The sequence below is a fragment of the Podarcis gaigeae genome (genome assembly GCF_964106915.1).
Source record: "Podarcis gaigeae genome assembly, chromosome: 1".
Taxonomy (NCBI): Eukaryota; Metazoa; Chordata; class Lepidosauria; order Squamata; family Lacertidae; genus Podarcis; species Podarcis gaigeae.
In genome coordinates, this window is record NC_139678.1 from 70,923,265 (window position 1) to 70,936,922 (window position 13,658).

The 13,658-nt window shown below is 41.7% G+C and overlaps 1 protein-coding gene across 3 annotated transcripts in view; it reads left to right on the top strand.

Annotated features, from left to right (window-relative positions):
• Window positions 1–13,658, top strand: part of INSC (INSC spindle orientation adaptor protein) — a 155,457-nt gene that overhangs the window by 91,854 nt on the left and 49,945 nt on the right. For all 3 annotated transcript variants that reach the window (XM_083713070.1, XM_083713069.1, XM_083713068.1), the window contains 3 exons: window positions 237–360; window positions 1,730–1,843; window positions 9,086–9,211. In XM_083713070.1, coding sequence (XP_083569196.1) covers window positions 237–360; window positions 1,730–1,843; window positions 9,086–9,211 — 364 coding nt within the window. The remainder of the gene's footprint in view (window positions 1–236; window positions 361–1,729; window positions 1,844–9,085; window positions 9,212–13,658) is intronic.

Below are 13,658 nucleotides of genomic sequence, written 5' to 3' on the forward strand. Positions count from 1 at the left end.
TGCAATATTTTTTTGTTAGTAGAGGAATGGTGGTTCTACATAGTGGGGAATTTCTGTGTTTTAGCCTATATCTTAACAGAAGTGAACTGGTGCTTTGGGTCATCATCTTAAATTGGTGCCTTAATATTAAGAGCTACTCTTTGGTCTCACATCTTGATTAAGTCTTAGCTTCTGTTCACATGATGGCTAAAGCACCACAGGGACAATTACACTATTTTTCTTACATTTCCTTTCAGGTGCATCCAGATTGAAGATGAGCAGATATTAAAGTCTATGAAATCTTGTATTAATGATGCTCTAACCACAGTTGCACAGTATTTTGGCCAATTGATAGAACTAGCTTTAACACATGAAATAAAGGTTAGTAAATATTCTTAACTATATGTAACAACAACAACAACTTATTATTTATACCCCGCCCATCTGGCTGGGCTTCCCCAACCACTCTGGGCTGCTTCCAAAAAAATATTAAAATACTGTAATACATCAAACATTAAAAGCTTCCCTAAACAGGCCTGCCTTCAGATGTCTTCTGGTAGTTGTTGTTCTCTTTGATATCTGGTGGGAGGGTGTTCCACAGGGAGGGCACCACTACCGAGAAGGCCCTCTGCCTGGTTCCCTGTAACTTGGCTTCTCACAGTGAGGGAACTGCCAGAAGGCCCTTGGCACTGGACCTCAGTGTCCGGGTAGAACGATGGGGGTGGAGAAGCTCCTTCAGATATACTGGACCGAGGCCGTTTAGGGCTTTAAAGGTCAGCACCAACACTTTGAATTGTGCTTGGAAACGTACTGGGAGCCAATGTAGGTGTTTCAAGACCGATATTATATGGTCTCGGCGGCCGCTCCCAGTCACCAGTCTGGCTGCCGCATTCCAATAAGGAAAATGTTTGGATTTATTAAAATATTTGCTTGGTTTTCATCCCATGAATGTATCATGCAGCCTCTGAGGTCTCCTGGGACTCAAAACTGATGTTCTCATTTCTGGGGTTTGGAAATGCAGTTTGGCTTTTCCCAGGGCCATTTTTTCTAGAAAAAGAGGTGCCAGAACTCACCATGAATGCTTCCTTTGTTCTCTTATACAGTGGTACCTTGGTTCTCAAACCTTCCGGAAGTCTGTTCCAAAACCAAAGTGTTCCAAAACCAAGGCATAAAAAGTAATGCAAAATGGATTAATCTGTTCCAGACTTTTAAAAACAACTCCTAAAACAGCAATTTAACATGAATTTTACTATCTAACACGACCATTGATCTATAAAATGAAAGCAATAAACAATGTACTGCAGTCACACAATAATCAATCAATCAATCAATCAATCAATCAATCAATAGATGAACTGGGTTCCACACAGTCACAAAAACAAAACAAAAAGAGCCGCAAAATAAATAGCAAAAACAGACAGACCTCTGTGTAACACTCGAAACGGAAGCGTAACACTTGAAACGGAGCACGTTCAGCTTCTGAAAAAAGTTTGCAAACTGGGTTACTTACTTACTTCCGGGTTTGCAGTGTTTGGGTTCCAAGTTGTTTGAGTACCAAGGCATTTGAGAACCAAGGTACCACTGTAAGGGCACCTTTCCCTAAACAAAAACTCTGCAGTTTCAACACAAAGCTTTAAGCTAACTAAGCTAACTAAATTCACAAGAAACCAAGAAGCCAAGCCCTAGACATCACTCTGTTTGCACGTATATGTGGAAGTAAATGAAATTTATGCTTGTCTTTGTTGCCCAGAACCTGGTGAGAGAAATAGACACATCAGATAATCTGTATTCTGCTGAGTCAGCTACCAGCAACTTGTTCAGTCTTACCCAGGAAGGCTCTCACCTGTGCCGCATCATTGCTAAGGTAAGCCCCCTGTAACGGTTCTAGGGGTTGCTCGTGCGTAAACCGGTGCCACACCTGGCTGGGTTGCCTGAGTGAACCTTTTCTGTCCGGACAGCCACTCGCCCGTGGCTGTCTCAATCGCTGGCAGAATCCGTCAGTGGGCGTTTCTTGAACTTCTTCCAGCAAAGAAGCTCTTTGACGCCTAGTCTCCACCTACTCTCCCTGCGCGGAAGCCTTCTGCGCAAGGAGGGTGTGGGCAGCGGAGGACCCTTACTCTCCCCGCTGGTCCCTGGCAAGGAGTCATGGGACCGCCTCGCCGATTCCCCCATCTGCCCCCCTTCTCCACTGGTGCTACGCTGATTTCCTTCCCCAGAAGATGGGCTGCCTCTCCCCATCCCGGGACACTCTCTGGAATCCCTCTGGAGCCCGCTCTCTCCCTCCGGCCCTGATGGCAGTTCCCTGACATCCCCCTTGTACTCATGTGTTCTTTTGTAGGTGTCTTGTAACATGAAATGACCAGGAAAGCTATTCTGTATTCTAAGAGGAAATCAGTGTTTCTGAAGCTCTATCTCAATCTATCTATTCATGCTCTAGCTAAAAAAAAAAAATGTCCACAAGTCAGTCCAAATGAGTTCTCATATTTGCCAAGATAAATATTGTCAAAACAATTGTAAAACAATTGCAATATTAAAACCACAATAACCAAAGCAGCTGTTTAGCAAGCCAGCCTAGCAATGTAACAGTAGCAGGAAGCCAAGGCACCACGGGTCACCCTGCCTTGGGCTCCTGCTACAGTTGCTGTTTTGCAGAGTGAACTCAGTGAAGCAGTCAGATGGGCTTCACTAGAATGAGAGTTCCATGGGCAAGAACTGCTAGCTCTCAACCTAACCTACATTAAGGTATCTGAAGAAATGAGCATGCACATGAAAGCTTATACCAAGAACAAACTTAGTTGGTCTCTAAGGTGCTACTGGACATTTTTTAATTTTTTTTTTCTATATTTAAACTACATTATAGGGTTGTTGTTAAGACAAAATGGAATATGGGCCATGTATTCTGCTTTGAGCTACAGAGGAAAGATGGGATAAAATTGTGATGTACTAATTAATAAATAAATGGCAGAATCATTTGTCACCAGAAGATGTGGTCTTAATTTCACAGAGATACAAGGTTCTTTCAAAACAAGTTTTTTCTATTAAAAAAAATATCATTTGAATTCAGGGAACTTTCTATTACTTCAATCGATTGCCTCTTCACATCTTTTTAATTTCAAAAGGTCAGTTGACAAGATGTTGTTTGGGCTGTCAGTCACCTTGATTGAATGGTTTCAATGAAAAAATGAACTTGATGCTTAGGCATTGTGTTGGGGTTCTTCATAGTTATACCAGATTTCATGGAGTGGTAACAAAGAGAAGTAAATATAATATATTATATTTGACATAGCTAATCTGTTAGATGAAACAGACTGAAATCCTATGTGCATTTATGGGAAAATAAGCCCCATTGAGCACTGTGGATTTTCCATTTGAATACATTTGTATGGAATAATACTGTGAGTTCCTTGAATTATTGCTGTATATTATTTTGGTTATTGTTGCTGAATTCACATCCTACTTTTCTACAAAAAGTACACAAGGCAGCTTACATAAAATCAATACAGTACAAAATAAGATAAAAGAGAGTGCCAAGAACAGTCAAAAATAAGAAGCAGCTTTAAGAGCAGCAAATAAATGGCTAAGAGCTATTTAGCCTCTAGGATTGTGTTCTCAGCCTACAAGCATAAGAATGGTCTCTTTGGCTTAGGTCAACATTTCATTTAGCCCAGCATTCTGTCTCTGACATGGGTCAGGCTCACAAGCATAATGCTGAGAGCCATCGCTTGTTGTTTGACTACTTCATCATCCTCATCAGCTATATTACTCCCCAAACCTGGAGTTTCCATTAAGTTACTACAGCTAATCACTGTTGACACAATAATCCTTTCTGAAGTTATTCTAACCCTAAAAAAGAAATTCACCTAAAACCCAAATTACAAGCTGCTTTGGAAGTGTGCCTACCATTATGATCCCAAAATTGATGGGTATCTCCCCATGTTAGCTTGGTACTTGTGTGAACAGAAGCTGTATGATCCAAGTAAATAACCACACCAGAGAAACCATAGTTAATGAAAGCATGGAGGATAATCTGCCCAAACTAGAGGTGCTCCTGTCCATGTAGGCAGCTAAATGCTCTGAGGAACCCATGAGGGCAAGTCATTGGCCATTCTGGTATCCTGATAATTAAGTGACTTGTGGGTTATGTAACAAAGGGCTTCATTTGGTCCATTACTCAATAACCCAGAGTTCTAGTCTTTCATCTATAGAGCCACATGGCAGAGGAAATCAAAGCCCCTTCCACTGGACTCCTCTTACCCATCAGTATTTTATATTTCTCTCATTTTGTGTGGGAAAAGAAAAGCAGGGCATACATATAGTGCTTGAATACATTAAATTGTACATATTGACCAGAAGATTTGAAGAGAAAATTCTCTATCACGGTTTATCTGTTAGGCTCTGCCTTTTGGACTGTCAGATTCCAGACCCATAAATCTTACCGCGTTTGCAAAAACAATCTGTCTTTTTAAAGCTTTGCCATCACAATAAGACCTCAGTTAAGCGGGGTTATTAATCTTAAGGATGGTTTGTTGGACTTGTAGAAAATGGGCTCTATTAAAGCAAATTATTTCTAAATTATTTCAGTGTTTGTCACAGTTAAGAATAAGGCAAGACCAAACAGACAGAGACAGACAGACAGACAGACAGACAGACAGACAGACAAACAAACACAGAAACATGGTTAAGATTCCTGTAAACAGTTTTCTCCAAAGGAGATCTACTGAGCCCATCAAAGAGGCAGTGAGGGCATGATTTATGACTCGCTCACCATACCAGTGACATTGGAGTCAAGACTTAAGAACTGGATAACTATTAGGGTTGTTTTTTAAAAAATAAAAATAAAATAAAGCATCAGTTTTCACATGGCTGGAGGATGCAGAAGGGGGACCTTAAATTAGGCAGTTTACTCATCTCTCTCTCTTGCACGCACCTCCACGGAACAGATTCATCCTTTTATTATTACAGGCTACACCATGAAAATCAATGCTGTTTTAATAAAGGAGGTTGAGTGGATTTCCATTAAAATGTTTCTCAGCCCAAAAGCTCTGATATTTAGAATGCCCTTCGATCACACCAGGTTTTTCATCCTGTGGTAAATAAAGGGTTGAGTCCAGCATTTAACGCTCAGGAGCCAGAATGTTTGAAAAGCTCCTGCAGCCTCCTTCCTTTAATCCTTTCCCTCTTAGGTTAAACATGTTCAGTTTCTTGAAGTTGTTAAACCATCTGCTTTGTCTCTCACAACCTTTATTTTTCATTTATTTGTTTCTTTATTTAAAAAACAAACAAACCACATTGCCAGTCTCCTTTGAACCTCTTCCAGTCTTCCCCTTCAGCTGCCTGTGCAATGTGCGACCTGTGCAGCATATCGAGAAAATTGCCCAAGCTGCATGGCAACCCACTGTACCCAAATAGCTTTCTCTTTGAACCAGCTGTTTTATGATAAACTGGCTTTACCTTCTATCAGGGAGAGAGACAGAAATGAAAGGCAAAGAGGCATTACTGTAGAGTGGAGAGCTCCAGCTGTTAATTCTAATCCTAGGTTCTACATCACATCGGCTTGCATGCTCTGCCTGAAACACAAGAACAAGAAAGGCCCTACTGGACCAGACCAACATTTTCTTTCCCACAGTGGCCAAGTTGATGCCTCTGGGAAGCTCTCAGGTGGGACATGAGTGCAGTAGCATCCTCCCACTTGTGGTACCCATCAACTGGTACTCAGAGACATTCTGCCTCCAATACTGCATGTCATGTAGCTCTCATGACTAATAGCCACGGATATCCTGAAGGAGTGTCTCCATCCCCATTGTTCAGCCCTGACACTGAGATCCAGCACCGAGGGCCTTCTGCTGGTTCCTCTACTGCGAGAAGTGAGGTTACAGGGAACCAGGCAGAGGGCCTTCTCGGTAGTGGTGCCTGCCCTGTGGAACACCCTCCCATCAGATGTCAAGGGAATAAACAACTATTTGACTTTTAGAAGACATCTGAAGGCAACCCTGTTAAGGGAAGTTTTTATTATTTGATGTTTTATCGTGTTTTTAATATTCTTTTGGGAGGCACCCAGAGTGGGTGGGGAAACCCAGCCAGATGGATGGGATATAAGTTGTTATTGTTATTATTATTATTATTATTATTATTATTATTATTATTATCCCCCAGAATTTGTCCAGTCCCCTTTTAAAGCCATCCAAGTTGGTGGCCATCACTTCATTATGTGGCAGTAGATGCTACAGCTTAACTATGAACTGTCTGAAGAAATACTTAATTCACTCAGCTTCACTAGATGACTCCAGGTTCTAGTATTATGAAAGAGGGAGAAAAACCTTTGTCTATTATCTTTATGCACTGTGCATAATTTTGCACCTCTTTCTCATGTTCTCCCTTACTTTTTTCTAAACTAAATGTTTCCTATTCCATGGAGGCATTCTGGTCTCCCTTGCGGACTAAGGCAACTGAAGATGCAGGGACATTTGGTGCTGAACTTGGCATCTCCTCTTTCAGTGGATGCGTTAAGCTGCAAATGATATTATGCAGTTAATATATTTTGCTTTTTGCTGAAAGTACACTGATAGTTCACTTTCTGTCAGTGGTAGATGAAAGCATGTGGCCGTGCAGCCTTTTTGTCACACAGTTGTTTCCAGCTAATGCACTAGTGTCAGCGGGGACTTAGCAGTGTCATCCATTTAAAGTTCCCACTTAATAAGGCTGTAGAGAAGAAAGATAGCCCTTCAGTGAAGCCTGATGGTCCTGCTGCCATTCTGTAAACTGATCAACTGCACTGGCTTTTAAACGTGCAGTGACAAACTCTGCACAGTACATATTGCCTTTGATTTAGGATAAGTGCAGTGTAATTGTTTTTTAGTCATGTGTGCAAACATTTATAAAACTATGTCACATTCCGATATTTCATTTCTTTGCTTTCACACACAGACACACACAGCTTGGGTTTCCTGCTTGTGGAAAGCTGATTTTAGTGTAGCTGAAAAGCTCAGGGGACATGCCCCAAAATGGCAGGTGAAGTTTTCATGTGCAATGAGGGCCACTCTGAGGTAAAAAAATATACCACAGATGAAGTGGTAGAATGGGCCTCTGAAGAAGCGTGACTCCGGGGGGGGGGGGCTAACATGTGGCCCTCTAGAAGTTGTTTGATTGCAACTCACATCAGCCAGTGGTGAGGGATGATTCGAGCCAGCTCTATTTAAATAGCTAAGGAAAGTTTAAAATAAACTTGCAGAGGAGTGGTGATAGTGAGGAAATAATTGGTCTTTGAGGGAAGGGCAATTCCTCTGACAAACTTTGGAGAAATGGTGTTCAGAGGAGGCAACGTAACTCTCCACCTTGGCTGGGTGAAGGCTTGGCCCTGGATGCTGCTTTCTACTGCCGACATTTCAAAGCAGCATGAGGGCAACACATGCACATTGTCTGCAGTGACCACAATGCCACCTGCTCCCTTTTTTAAAGTCTACAATGAATGGCAACAGTCCTCCAGGGTTTCAGGCAGAAGTCTTTCCCAGCCCTAGATGCTATGGCCCTTGTGTGATGCAAGATGTGGCACACATTGCCTGTGTAGTAGGATTTTGATGACAGATGATTGTCCCACTGACCTTCTACAGTGGTGATGAGCAGCTAGGCGTGCTGATCTTTCCCCTCCTCAAGAAGAATCTGGGAAATGTCAGGGAGAAGCTCAAGTATCTCCTGTCAATTGTAAGCAGAACACAGCAGACTAGATTAATACTATTAGTGAAATCAAGCAATAGCAACATGTCTGTGGCCTTGGGTGATTAAAGGTTCTTCGTCTGGTGCCTGGAAGACCACGGGCACCAGGCTAGCCTTCCTGAAGGTGTGTGAACAACCACCGAGAGAGCACCCTCCTGCAAGGAGGACATCTGATGGTGAATGCAAGGCTCATTCAAATGCATGCACTTCTGGAACATTAGCATTTTCCATGGTATGCAAATGGAGTAAGATATAGTCAGATTTTGTTATGAAAAAGTGGATACAGTTCCTACTTGTTGTTGTTGTTTAGTCGTTTAGTCGTGTCCAACTCTTCGTGACCCCATGGACCAGAGAACGCCAGATGTGGTAAGTTCCTACTTACCACCAGGTTAAATACACATTCATATCCATTTACTTACTAAGTGCAATGTTGGAGAACCGCTTGATGAAAAGGCAGAATGCAATTTTAATGAATAAGTATATTTTCCTACGTTAAATTAAACTCTTGGACTATATTCTTTTTATGTAGAATCAAAGAAAAGGTTGATGGGAACCCTTGGGCCACTGTTCTGCATTAGCTCCCAGGGAGATAATAGGACTATTCAAGAGCAGCTTTTGCCTTTCATTTTCATTCCATAAATCAATGGAGTTTCATTTGCTTTCCTTGGGCTGTTCTATTGCCAATAAAGCTTTCTGAATTGTCTCATTGCTGTGTAATGCAAATGTAATAGGGAAAAGGAAGAATTTCATGAAACTGCAAAACCACTCAAGCCGAGGATTTTAAGCAAACTTATCTGCAGATAATTTTCACTCGAATCAGTATTCAAATTTGTGGTGTCCAGAATTTCAGCAAGGCTAAACAGAACTAAGTTTATTTCTGCATTGGCCTGTCATTTTATTATTCCATTAGATACTGTGGTCCTGGGGCAATTGCCTCTGAACTGGGGTCTGGATTCTGGCAAGGAGCCTATGAAAGCAAACACATTGCTCATGAACTAATTCAAGACACTCAGAAAAGCTAACATTGTCTTGGGGGGTAGGATTTACACCTATTTGAAAATAGTAATTACAGACAGGGAAGCAGAAATGTGGATAATTATGCATAATTTGTGTGTGTGTTCTTACTTTTAGTTGAAGTGCAAAACGAACAGTTTTCATTTTAATATTTCAGGAGAATATAGTGCTCTTGAAATTGGAAATTCTAATGGTAACTCACCATATGTGCAACAAATTTAAATTTAAAAGATATGTGTTCTCAATAGAAGCTTGTTTCTGCTGAGCTGCTGGTATGTACATAGAAGAAGTTATGAAAAGAGTAATAGCTTGTCCTGAAATAAGACTGCATTGGGCTGCATGGTAATTTATTCCAACTGGTTTCCTGATTTTTTTTCAACAGGAAGGGGGCATTGTTGCTCTTTTTAAGATCTGCCGTCAGGATTGCTTCAGGTGCCTATATCCTCAGACACTCAGGACATTGGCATCTGTCTGCTGTGTGGAGGAAGGAATCCAACAGCTGGAAAAGGTATGATTATCTTAGCACTCTGTCTGTGCTAAAGAAAGTATTCTCCTTAGGACTTTGTATAATCCAAGCCAGGGAAAGTATTTATTCTTTCCAGAAAGGGACTTTTGCTCGATGTACTGGTTGCAAATATTGCACCCATTTATTTTGATGGATGCAGATAGCACTTTTATTAAGTGACTAGTTTTGCCAATCATTTCTGAGATAAAGCAAGTAGCAAACAGCCTCTGCTGGATGTTTTTGGATCCTCCCTTCCTTTCGTTAGTAGTAGAACACTGTAGTGTAGCAGCTAAGCAAAACTGGGCTGTGAATTGGGAAGCCTTTGGATTAAATCTTGCCTTCATTATGAATCTGATCTATCCTACAGAGTAGTTCCAAGAATTGCTAAGATAATATATACCTATGACATTTTTCCCCTGGCTTTTTTCCAAAGAGCTCAGGGGTGGTAAATTGGCTCTTTCTCCACCCATTTTATACTTGCAATAAGCATGTGATGACTAGCCGAAGGTGGGCTTCAAGGCTTAGTGGAGATTTGAACACGGATCTCCCTGGTCCCCAGTCCCCCAAGGGAAAATGTCCCAGGCAGGGCCAATATCAAAAGTGGGTGGGGCCAAAGCCCATCCACTCACCCCCCATTGTCACTACATTTCATCTCTACATCCTTTCTCAGCATACAGAGGCAGTGAGTGTAGCGTGACCAGCATTTAAATTTGCCAGGTGCTCTTGGCCACTTGTGACCAAGTGAAGATGCCCATGTACCAGGATGGTGTCTGATGTCTCCACCGTCTGGAGGTGCATGCCTGGGAATCTTTGGATCTGGCTTGATTCCACACACCATCTGTGATATATTATCTGCACAATCAGAATGAATTTCAGGAAGAAAAATATGTATTGAAAAATATGACTTTTGAGCTGTCTGGCCCCAAAAGGACAACTAGACATTCCGTTTTGGTGATTGTAGCCCTGGTTTAAGGAGCCACGTGGCACCTAGTTTATATATCTGAGTTTCTAACACTGTCAGTGACAGGCGAGACCTAGCAGGCTGGAGGTTCTCCATTGCTGTTCTAACCACTCCATATGCTGGCTCTCACAATGTATGAAAATTGCTATGAATACTCAGCACGGTCAGGAGAACCAGTAGAAGGAGCAGAGAAGATATTGCTCTATTTGGCAAGCAGAAATGTTTATGCTTGTGTGACAATCGCATTAGTGCAACGCTGAATTCCACCCTAAGTATATACAGTTTTGCATAGGGAAAGTAAATATAGAGTTGCCTGGAAAGAAGTACATGAAGCAATTCTCTCTGAACTGGTTATATGACTTGGTTTATAAATTTGTGCTCCGTCCAGTACCTCCCCCAATTCACTGAAATGTGGAGAGTTCTGAATAGATTCGAGTCATTTTTCCTGTCAACACTTCAGGGATGGTGACACATAAGGGGTAAATTAGCACCGGTTCCGAGACAAATATAACAGCTGAAGATCTGAAAGAGGTTTTCAGCAATGTACTACTCAGGCTAATTTTAACTCTCAAAGGTAGCTATTCGACAAACCCTTGCAGTAAACATGAAAATGCCACCACTTACGATTTGAATTGCTCATAGCCTCCCTTCCCATTTTTAAACTTGGGAAAATGAGCACTATTACAGTCACTAAATCATGACCTCATACATCGCATTTCATAAAGCACATCTTGCACGTTTGAATAATGCGCCTCTTCAGCTTAATGATAAATGATTTCATTTGTACTTAACAATGACATGTCTTGTAACTGAGTGTCCTGAAGGGAAGCAAATAATGGTGGGACGTCTGCAGCGTAAGTGAGAACTGTAAGCCAATTGTCCATGAATATATTTTTTCTTTCTTTCATATTGTAGCTGGGTTCATGCAAAGAGATCCCAAGTCTTTCTCTGCTACATTTGTAATAAGCTTAGGATGGTGATATTTTTAAATGAAAGGAATTTATAAGATCTTCTTGAGCAGCATTTCCCTGGAAAAGCAGATTATCAATACTGGGGATACGGTTGGCAGGTACCTGTGGCACGAATCCTATGGAGATGCATCTTGTGTTAACCATGTAGGTGGTTTCTATCAGTGCTTTTGCAATTGGCTGGCTGTAGTTTCTGCATTCTTGCATACAGCAAAGGTTGTTTGAGGTGAAGCAATATGAAGCTTTGGTGCTATCTGGCTTTCTCTCTGCAGCAATAATGGCAGAACAACCCTTTCCCCTATTCCACAAACTTGTTCTTTTTCAAAAAAGGAAATGGGAGAACAGGGGTGTTGTGTGTCTGCTTTGTGTAGAATCACATCTAAGTTCAATGTCATAAAGGAGACAAAAAGTTAAAATATACAAATGGTGAAGAGAGGCATAGTGTCTTGTGCTGTATTAGGGGATATGTCAATTTTGCTTTCTCTCCATTTCTCATTTTTTCAGGTCTTAAGTTCATTTCTCCTCAATTCCAGATCAGTTTGTGGGTTGTTGTTTTTTTTAAAAAAAAGTCATCATGAACATTTACCAGCATTTTAGTGTCAAATTCTGTTAATATGCATATTCTCACACAGCAGTTTCCCCTAATACAGTGCACTTTTGCCTGCTATTTTCACTCATTGTAGAACAACCTTGTGAAAATTCTCAGAAGCATAAACTGAATACAAGTGACCATCTTTCGGGAAGAGATTAGCAGCCACCTCCCTTCCTACTTTTTAAAAAGGCTGCTGTTGTATCTTTCCTTTGTATAATTATGCTGTGTTAATTTGTTCCCCAGTACATTATATGAAACCTAATGGTGCATTAGACTTCAGAAACACCACTTTAAATGGCAAACAGATTTGTGAAATTAGAGTTGGGGACAAAGCAATGAAATTAAGCTCACACTGGTCAAAATGACCTTTTTGGTTTTCTAAGCCACTAATGTTTCTACAAGTCCATTCAAAAGGATAAAACAGGCTGCATCACTTAATGGAATATTTAGTGCTGTGCTGTGGTAGCTTGGTGTGGCACACTCCCTGAAGAGATTACAATTTCAACAGATAACAGAAACATCCTGTGCAAGTTCCTCAAGTGAAAGAACACCAATGTGCTTGAGCCAACAGAAATGCTTCCAATAATGAAAGATTTTGTGGGCTTTTTATTGTAAATATAGTGTTCGTCAACTTCCTGTAGCAAGAAAAATTAAAAGGAGTGTCAGCACACACCCCTCGAGAACTTTAACAGACCTTATCCTCCCCATCTCTGACTGACAAATGTCACTAGTTTGGTCAAAACATTTTTTGTTGGTGTCCCCTCTATGATTCAGATGCTCTGTTCAAGGAGGAACTTCCAAATGTTCTTTGAAAATATGCTAACAATAAGCACAAATGTAACAGAAAGAAAGAGTTTGGTCTGTAGGTAATAGATAGTAACTAGACTGCAACTCCCTGCAGTGCAAATTGGGCACTGTGGGCCATAATGAAAATGTGAGATTTGTCCTAGGAACAGCAGGCGTAATTTCCCGGGACAGCCCAGCACTGAGCATGGAAAGCTGGCAATGTGGACTCATGCTGGTCCTGTATTCATCACTGGATGTTAGCTATTGAGCAGAAACTTAAATTGGAAGAATGGCAGGAGAGCGACCTCTTAATTCTCCGGCTCTTCTTAAGGATTTCACCGTTATTGGGAGAACCTGGGCAAACCACATACAGTAGTTAACACTACATGTAGTTTGTGCCCAAAACATGGTTTAACAGGAGCCTGACCTCAAGACTGCCTCTGGTCAACTACCAGCATTAGATCCACTATACCATAAGAAAGCTCCAGTTGTTTTAATCCCGGTAGAAAGCAGATACATAAGGAAGGTGGTTCCAATCTTGAGGTGTTTAACATATTCTTTCAGTCATAGTTTGAGTATGCTAAAACACCACACACAGGACTGCCTTAAGCCATGTGCTCAGTCCACACAGAGCTGCCACTAGTTGCCTTGGGTTGTTTGTGAATAAAGTTAAAGGGATCCCTGACCATTAGGTCCAGTCGTGACCGACTCTGGGGTTGCGGCACTCATCTTGCTTTATTGGCCGAGGGAACCAGCATACAGCTTCCGGGTCATGTGGCCAGCATGACTAAGCCGCTTCTGGCGAACCAGAGCAGCACACGGAAATGCTGTTTACCTTCCCGCCGGAGCGGTACCTATTTATCTACTTGCACTTTGACGTGCTTTCAAACTGCTAGGTTGGCAGGAGCAGGGACCAAGTAATGGGAGCTCATCCTGCCGCGGGGATTCGAGCCGTCGACCTTCTGATCAGCAAGTCCTAGGCTCTATGGTTTAACTCACAGCGCCACCCGCGTCCCAGCCCTGTGTGTGAATAGCAAGCCACAAATGTCTGCATTGCTGTTGGGCAAAGTTGTCCTGTTTTCTAGCTTAGTGCTGAACTGGAGAGCACCAGAGGCAGCCCTAAATTGATTAGCTAAGAACTGA